This window comes from Brachyhypopomus gauderio, chromosome 3 (assembly GCF_052324685.1).
Source record: "Brachyhypopomus gauderio isolate BG-103 chromosome 3, BGAUD_0.2, whole genome shotgun sequence".
In the NCBI taxonomy this organism is placed as follows: domain Eukaryota; kingdom Metazoa; phylum Chordata; class Actinopteri; order Gymnotiformes; family Hypopomidae; genus Brachyhypopomus; species Brachyhypopomus gauderio.
The window spans coordinates 38,625,520-38,633,019 of NC_135213.1; the positions used below are offsets into that span (position 1 = coordinate 38,625,520).

General features: G+C 49.7%; 2 protein-coding genes across 2 annotated transcripts in view; both read left to right on the top strand.

Moving 5' to 3' along the window:
* LOC143509654 (putative voltage-dependent N-type calcium channel subunit alpha-1B) overlaps window positions 1–628 on the top strand; it is a 52,033-nt gene extending 51,405 nt beyond the window's left edge. The window contains exons 7-8 of the mRNA XM_076998503.1: window positions 167–171; window positions 378–628. Of these exons, the coding sequence (XP_076854618.1) occupies window positions 167–171; window positions 378–628 (256 nt within the window). The remainder of the gene's footprint in view (window positions 1–166; window positions 172–377) is intronic.
* Window positions 381–7,500, top strand: part of LOC143509467 (voltage-dependent N-type calcium channel subunit alpha-1B-like) — a 61,002-nt gene continuing 53,882 nt past the window's right edge. The window contains exons 1-7 of the mRNA XM_076998215.1: window positions 381–461; window positions 2,203–2,421; window positions 2,990–3,102; window positions 3,330–3,442; window positions 3,793–3,924; window positions 6,452–6,524; window positions 6,602–6,719. Coding sequence (XP_076854330.1) covers window positions 2,310–2,421; window positions 2,990–3,102; window positions 3,330–3,442; window positions 3,793–3,924; window positions 6,452–6,524; window positions 6,602–6,719 — 661 coding nt within the window. The 5' untranslated portion in view covers window positions 381–461; window positions 2,203–2,309. The remainder of the gene's footprint in view (window positions 462–2,202; window positions 2,422–2,989; window positions 3,103–3,329; window positions 3,443–3,792; window positions 3,925–6,451; window positions 6,525–6,601; window positions 6,720–7,500) is intronic.

Consider the following 7,500-nt stretch of genomic DNA (forward strand, 5'->3'; position numbering starts at 1 on the left):
GGCCCTGTGCTAGCGGACCGCCCCCTGCTGGGCAGTGCAACCCTGTCTGTGAAGCCGCATTAGCGTGTCTGCTGGTTGGGTTGCCGGGGTCCACCCAAGCTGTGACCTGCTGATCAGTTGTGGCAACATTATATTTTGATTAAAGTTTTGTGTTTCTCGTGTGGAGACGTGGTCAGCTGCAGTTTGACACAGTCGTGTGCGTAATGGCTTATGAAATGACTGTAGTGTTTGGGGTTTATTGGGTTAGTCACAGATGGGGGGGGGGTGCATCTCTGCTCAACTCAGTATGACACAACAGTTCCTGGACCAGTGGGCAGTGTGTGTGTGTGTGTGTGTGTGTGTGGCTGACAGACCCTCCACATCTCTCTCATTTTCAGTGTTGAAGAGAGCAAAGAAGAGCAAAAACGACCTCATCAGTGCGGAGGAGGGCGAGGACCACTTCACCGACATCTCCTCCGTCGGTAAGCAGCAAGCCCGCGGTTGTCAAGGCGTAGAGGCTCGAGGGCTCGTGACCAAGCGTGCCGGTGTCACGCCCTGTTCCGCCGTCCGAGAGCCCCGAGACGCCGAACCAATTTCCCCGGGATATTTTGCTCTGTGTGATGGAAGGTTGTCACGGTTCCGACGTTAGCAACATACGGGTGACAGATACTCAACATGGAGGCTCTCCGCTGTTAAAGTATTACAGGTTCAACGTGGAGGCTCTCAGACGGAGGGAGGTAGAGAGAGACAGAGGGAGGTAGAGAGAGACAGAGAGACAGAGGGAGGTAGAGAGAGACAGAGAGACAGAGGGAGGTAGAGGGAGGTAGAGGGAGGTAGAGAGAGACAGAGAGACAGAGGGAGGTAGAAGGAGACAGAGGGAGGTAGAGAGAGACAAAGAAAGACAGAGGGATGTAGAGAGAGACAAAGAAAGACAGAGGGAGGTAGAGAGAGACAAAGAGACAGAGGGAGGTAGAGGGAGACAGAGGGAGGTAGAGAGAGACAGAGAGACAGAGGGAGGTAGAGAGAGACAGAGAGACAGGGAGGTAGAGGGAGACAGGGAGGTAGAGGGAGACAGAGGGAGGTAGAGAGAGATAGAGGGAGGTAGAGAGAGACAGAAAGACAGAGGGAGGTAGAGGGAGACAGGGAGGTAGAGGGAGACAGGGAGGTCGATGGAGACAGGGAGGTAGAGGGAGACAGAGGGAGGTAGAGAGAGACAGAGAGACAGGGAGGTAGAGGGGGACAGAGGGAGGTAGAGAGAGACAGAAAGACAGAGGGAGGTAGAGGGGGACAGAGGGAGTTAGAGAGAGACAGAAAGACAGAGGGAGGTAGAGAGAGACAGAGGGAGGTAGAGAGAGACAGAAAGACAGAGGGAGGTAGAGGGAGACAGGGAGGCAGAGGGAGGTAGAGAGAGGTAGAGGGAGACAGAGGGAGGTAGAGGGAGACAGAGGGAGGTAGAGGGAGACGGAGGGAGGTAGAGAGAGACAGAGGGAGGTAGAGGGAGATGGAGGGAGGTAGAGAGAGACAGAGGGAGGTAGAGAGAGACAAAGAGACAGAGGGAGGTAGAGAGAGACAGAGAGGCAGAGGGAGGTAGAGAGAGGTAGAGGGAGACAGAGGGAGGTAGAGAGAGACGGAGGGAGGTAGAGAGAGACAGAGGGAGGTAGAGAGAGGGGGCGGTGGAACAGATGAGGGTCTGGCCACTTTATGAGGCTTCACTGGTGTCAGATTTCCAGATTAAAATAGCCCATGGTGCGATTATTGCTCGTTACAACATGCTAATGGGTCGATTTTTCACCCCTGCCTCTTTCTCACACACTGTCTTGACATTTGAGTTTGATTTGAGTTACGGGGGGTTTAATATAGCGCGGGGCAGGGAGACCACAGCCACACAGACACAGCTTCAACTGTGCTGCTCTGTCCACTAACACATGGGCCATCAATTTGGAAATGTGTCCTAGATAAATGAGCTATCTTCAAATTCTCTGTGCATTTTGTGTATGTGGTGGAACTGCTGTAATGTTCAGGCGAGTGTTACATTTCAGCTGATGTAAAAAAAAATTATTTATGGTGTTTAAGCGTTGTTACAGCTACTGTTATAACTGCTATAACTCCTTTATGAAGCTCTAACAATCATTCAGGCTCATTGCATTAGGCCCTGTAGGTGATGTATGGTTGCAGGGGTCTTTACTCACTGTGTGGTGTGCGGCTGTTTCCTCCGGTACCCAGCACCGCAGGGATCGCCGTTCACCCGGGCCAGCGTGAAGAGCGTGAAGAACGAGAACTCCTCGTACCTGCGGCGGAAGGAGAAACACGTGCGTTTCTCCATCCGCCGGATGGTGAAGTCTCAGACCTTCTACTGGACCGTCCTGTGTCTGGTGGGCCTCAACACGCTCTGCGTGGCCATCGTGCACTACGACCAGCCCGACGGGCTCACCTACGCCCTCTGTGAGTACGCCACCACCCTTGGCTCCTCCCACCTGTCAACCTGCTTGGCTCCTCCCACCTATCAATCCCCTTGGCTCCTCCCACCTACCCATTCTGCACTCTGTGTTCCAAGGTTCCACCTTATCGCCATCACCGTCTTCTCAGATATCTGTGCATTGTCATTTTCAAGCATTGAACAGTCGTTTGTCAAGCGTTTGTTGATTCAAAATGGAGAAGCGGAGGAGTCCTAGCAAATCAGTCGTGTGCACCAGATGAGAGGCGGACAACACCAGACTGTTGTAATACATTTTAATTGTGAATCCTGCTCTAATGTAAATAAACATTTTCTGCACGTATTGCAAGCTCGTGTTGTAGAGCAGTAGTGGTAAGAAGAAAAAGGTTTCATACGGTGTAGCGGTCAAGTGCTAAAATGTGAAAAAATGGAATGTCTTGCTAAAACAGTGTGTTTAACAACATGATGAATGCACTAAAAGCACTTTGAGCTGTACCTCAAACATGAAAAGTGAGAACACAGCTAAGACAGTGTAAGTGACTGTAGTTATTCCACACGAATGCTGTGTGTGAGCAGATCTAGCAGAGTTTGTGTTCCTGGGGCTGTTCCTGACCGAGATGAGCTTGAAGATCTATGGTCTTGGACCCAGGAGTTACTTCCACTCCTCCTTCAACTGTTTCGACTTTGGGGTAAGTGACGTGTGGTCCCGCGTGGTCCTGTCGTCCTGTCGCATAGTCCCGCGTGGTCCCGTCCTGCAAAGACGCAGCGAAAAACTGCCTTCAGCAGCCGGCATGTAACACGCAATGTTTCTTGCAGGATATTTATTATCAGAACGCTTACCCCCAGGTCCTGAGGGTATCAGTTCTTGGTGGCATCAGGGTGAAATCTGCGCGTGGCGTCCCTCTGTTGTGTGCAGGTGATTGTGGGTAGCATCTTCGAGGTGTTATGGGCAGTGGTGAAACCGGGCGCCTCTTTTGGCATCAGCGTCTTGCGAGCTCTGAGACTGTTGAGAATCTTTAAGGTCACGAAGTAAGTGCAGTGAACTCTTCCTTCGATTTCACGAGGGCCAGCGCCTCTGGCTTCAGCATCTCCCGCGTCTACCGTCTGTATTGTGTTTCGTAATGGCCACACATTTCCACGGGGGCCCTATTAATGTGTGGCGGTCGAGAAACACAATACAAACTGAGTCATGAAACACGATTCTTCCTTCAAATTACAGTCTATGGATGATTTATTGTGTATTCTGAGACTTCTATCCAGACACATTCTCTTTCCTAAACCAAGTTATTCGGAATGCTGTATTGATTGGCTGAAAGCATTTTGGGTGAGTTATTTGTGTGTATGTGTGTGTGTGTGTTTGTGTGTGTGGGTTTTTGCAGGTATTGGAACTCTTTGCGGAACCTGGTCGTGTCTCTGCTGAACTCCATGAAGTCCATCATCAGCCTGCTCTTCCTCCTCTTCCTCTTCATCGTAGTCTTCGCTCTGTTGGGGATGCAGCTCTTCGGGGGCCAGTGAGTGTTTGGGCCTCCTGCCCAGTCCACTTCCACGTTCCTGTGTCTTCGTCACCTACACAGCTCCTACGGATGGTGTAGTGTGTGCACATACTGTTGGGAACCTGTCTCCAGGGAGGAGTGTGTGTGTGTGGGGGGGCTTGTCTGCATGTCTGTGCCTCTGCGTGTCTGTGTGTCTGTGCATCTGCGTGTCTGTGTGTTTGTGCGTCTGTGTGTCTGTGCGTCTGTGCGTCTGTGCGTCTGTGTGTCTGTGTGTCTGTGCATCTGTGTGTCTGTGTGTTTGTGCGTCTGTGCGTCTGCCTGTCTGTGTGTCCAGAGGACCCGCCATCTCCTTCGGCTGTGCCGTGAATTATTGATACGGCCATGCAGCCAAGGAATTGCCTCTTGCCACAAGGCAAATATTAGTGTAAACGCGTAAACACACAGTCATGCAATCCGCAGTAACGATCAGCGAGTTGGCTAAACAAACAGTGTGTACAAATGTTATTGAACCGAGGTGCAAAAGAAAGCCTAGGGGGCGCTGACGGGCTCCCCCATAATACACGCCCCCCCATGATACACGCCCCTCCATGATACACGCCCCTCCATGATACACGCCCCCCATGATACACGACCCCCATGATACACGCCCCTCTATGATACACGCCCCCCATGATACTCGCCCCCCCATGATACACGCCCCCCATGATACACGCCCCTCCATGATACACGCCCCCCTATGATACACGCCCCCCCATGATACTCACCCCCCCATGATACACGCCCCTCCATGATACACGCCCCCCCCATGATACATGCCCCCCCATGATACACGCCCCCTCCATGATACACGCCCCCCATGATACACGCCCCCCCCATGATACACGCCCCTCCATGATACACGCCCCTCCATGATACACGCCCCCCATGATACACGCCCCCCCATGATACACGCCCCCCCATGATACACGCCCCCCCATGATACACGCCCCTCCATGATACACGCCCCCCCATGATACACGCCCCCTCCATGATACACGCCCCCCCCCCATGATACACGCCCTCCATGATACATGCCCCTCTGATACACGCCCCTCTATGATACACGTCCCTCTATGATACACGCCCCTCTATGATTCACGCCCCCCCATGATACACGCCCCCCATGATACACGCCCCTCCATGATACACGCTCCCCATGATACACGCCCCCCCCATGATACACGCCCCTCCATGATACACGCCCCTCTATGATACACGCCACTCTATGATTCACGCCCCCCCCATGATACACGCCCCCCCATGATACACGCCCCCCCCCCCCATGATACACGCCCCCCCATGATACACGCCCCCCCATGATACACCTTCTACATCTTCCTGTGCACCTTTATGTTATGAATAACATGATCAACGACCAGGCCGAGCCAGTTCTGTGGCGTCATTTCCAGCTTTGTGTGAGTGAGGGGTGATAGGTGAAGGGTAAGAGGTCAGAGGTGAGAGGTGAGGTGGCACCTGTCCACTGAAGAGTGAGGTTGTGGTTGAGGTTTATCAGACTGAAATACTCCTGTGGGCCTCTGGTTGGATTTCTTAATCACATAATCACAGTTTTAACTCCTTACCTGTTGTCACCGTATATATCACATTCACTACATACTGCTGATAACTGTGAAAGTGTGGAACACTAAACACCAGATCAGCTCAGTTAACGGGTCGCGTGATCCTTATCGTGTTTGACGAAGACTTCAGAAAATGTCTTATTAAAATAATGTGAGATGGAGCATTTTGCTGGGTCTTTTATTCATACACACACATGCACAGACGCGCGCGCGCACACACACACACACACATACACACACACACACATACACAACACACACACATACAGAGAGAAAGGAGAGAAGACCTCAGATAAGAAGGATGTCCTTTTCCAAAAAGAAAAGCTTTTCTTTGCATCCCCCTGTTCTCTCCTTAGTCCTGTAATGAGGTCCCCACAGCGAGCTGGAGAATGTAGCAGGATGGGACAGTGGGAATAAATGAGCTGCTGGGATTGGAATTGGATTCCAGTTGGAGAACTCGTGCATGTTTGTTCCAGATTAATTGCAGGCTTAATCTGTGCTTTACATGCATAAATCAAAAATGTCAAAATAAAAATTTCCTCATGAAATTTGAATGGATGTCTTTGCTTTACAAGTTGCAGTTTATGGCCAGATTTATGCATTTAAGTTTTACCTGAGCTTGTTATATTTTAGTCTATGTTTCTTTTTTATCTCTACAGTACTATTCTGTAAAATATATGCTTCTCTCTTTAGAGATACAGTAACTGCATTTGCATGGTGCCATTTTATGGTTTCAACTGGCATATCGGTGCATCTTTAACTAGTTGGACACAAGAGTCATTTATTTCCAAGGGTGTTGGGGTAAAATTGCCACTTAGTCTAAAGCCATAAAGGCTGTTCAAAGCATTGCCATCCTGAAGGAAAATGCCACCAAGGATGAATCTAGATGCTCCCTACATGTTCACTAAAGCATTTCTTCGGTCTTCTAGGTTCAATTTTGAGGACGAGACCCCGACAACAAACTTTGATACCTTCCCAGCAGCCATTCTGACGGTGTTCCAGGTAAAGTGGGTCGTACAACGTTGTTTCTGTTGGTACTTGTGCCTGTTGACCCACGTCTACCGTCACTGCCGCTGTAGGTTCTGACGGGAGAAGACTGGAACGCCGTGATGTACCACGGGATCGAGTCTCAGGGTGGCGTGAAACGCGGGATGTTCTCCTCTGTGTACTTCATCGTCCTGACGTTGTTTGGAAACTGTATCCTGCTGGTCAACAACTCACGACACCACTGTGTTGTGAAAAGGCAAAGGGGAGATGTGCATGCACACGCATAAACACACACCTCTACATTACCTTAACACACACCTCTGAATTACCTTAACACACACCTCTACATTACCTTAACACACACCTCTACATTACCTTAACACACACCTCTACATTACCTTAACACACACCTCTGAATTACCTTAACACACACCTCTACATTACCTTAACACACACCTCTGAATTACCTTAACACACACCTCTGAATTACCTTAACACACACCTCTACATTACCTTAACACACAGCTCTGAATTACCTTAACACACACCTCTACATTACCTTAACACACACCTCTACATTACGTTAACACACACCTCTACATTACCTTAACACACACTTCTGAATTACCTTAACACACACCTCTACATTACCTTAACACACACCTCTGAATTACCTTAACACACACCTCTACATTACCTTAACACACACCTCTGAATTACCTTAACACACACCTCTACATTACCTTAACACACACCTATACATTACCTTAACACACACCTCTACATTACGTTAACACACACCTCTACATTACCTTAACACACACTTCTGAATTACCTTAACACACACCTCTACATTACCTTAACACACACTTCTGAATTACCTTAACACACACCTCTACATTACCTTAACACACACCTCTACATTACCTTAACACACACCTCTGAATTACCTTAACACACACCTCTGAATTACCTTAACACACACCTCTAC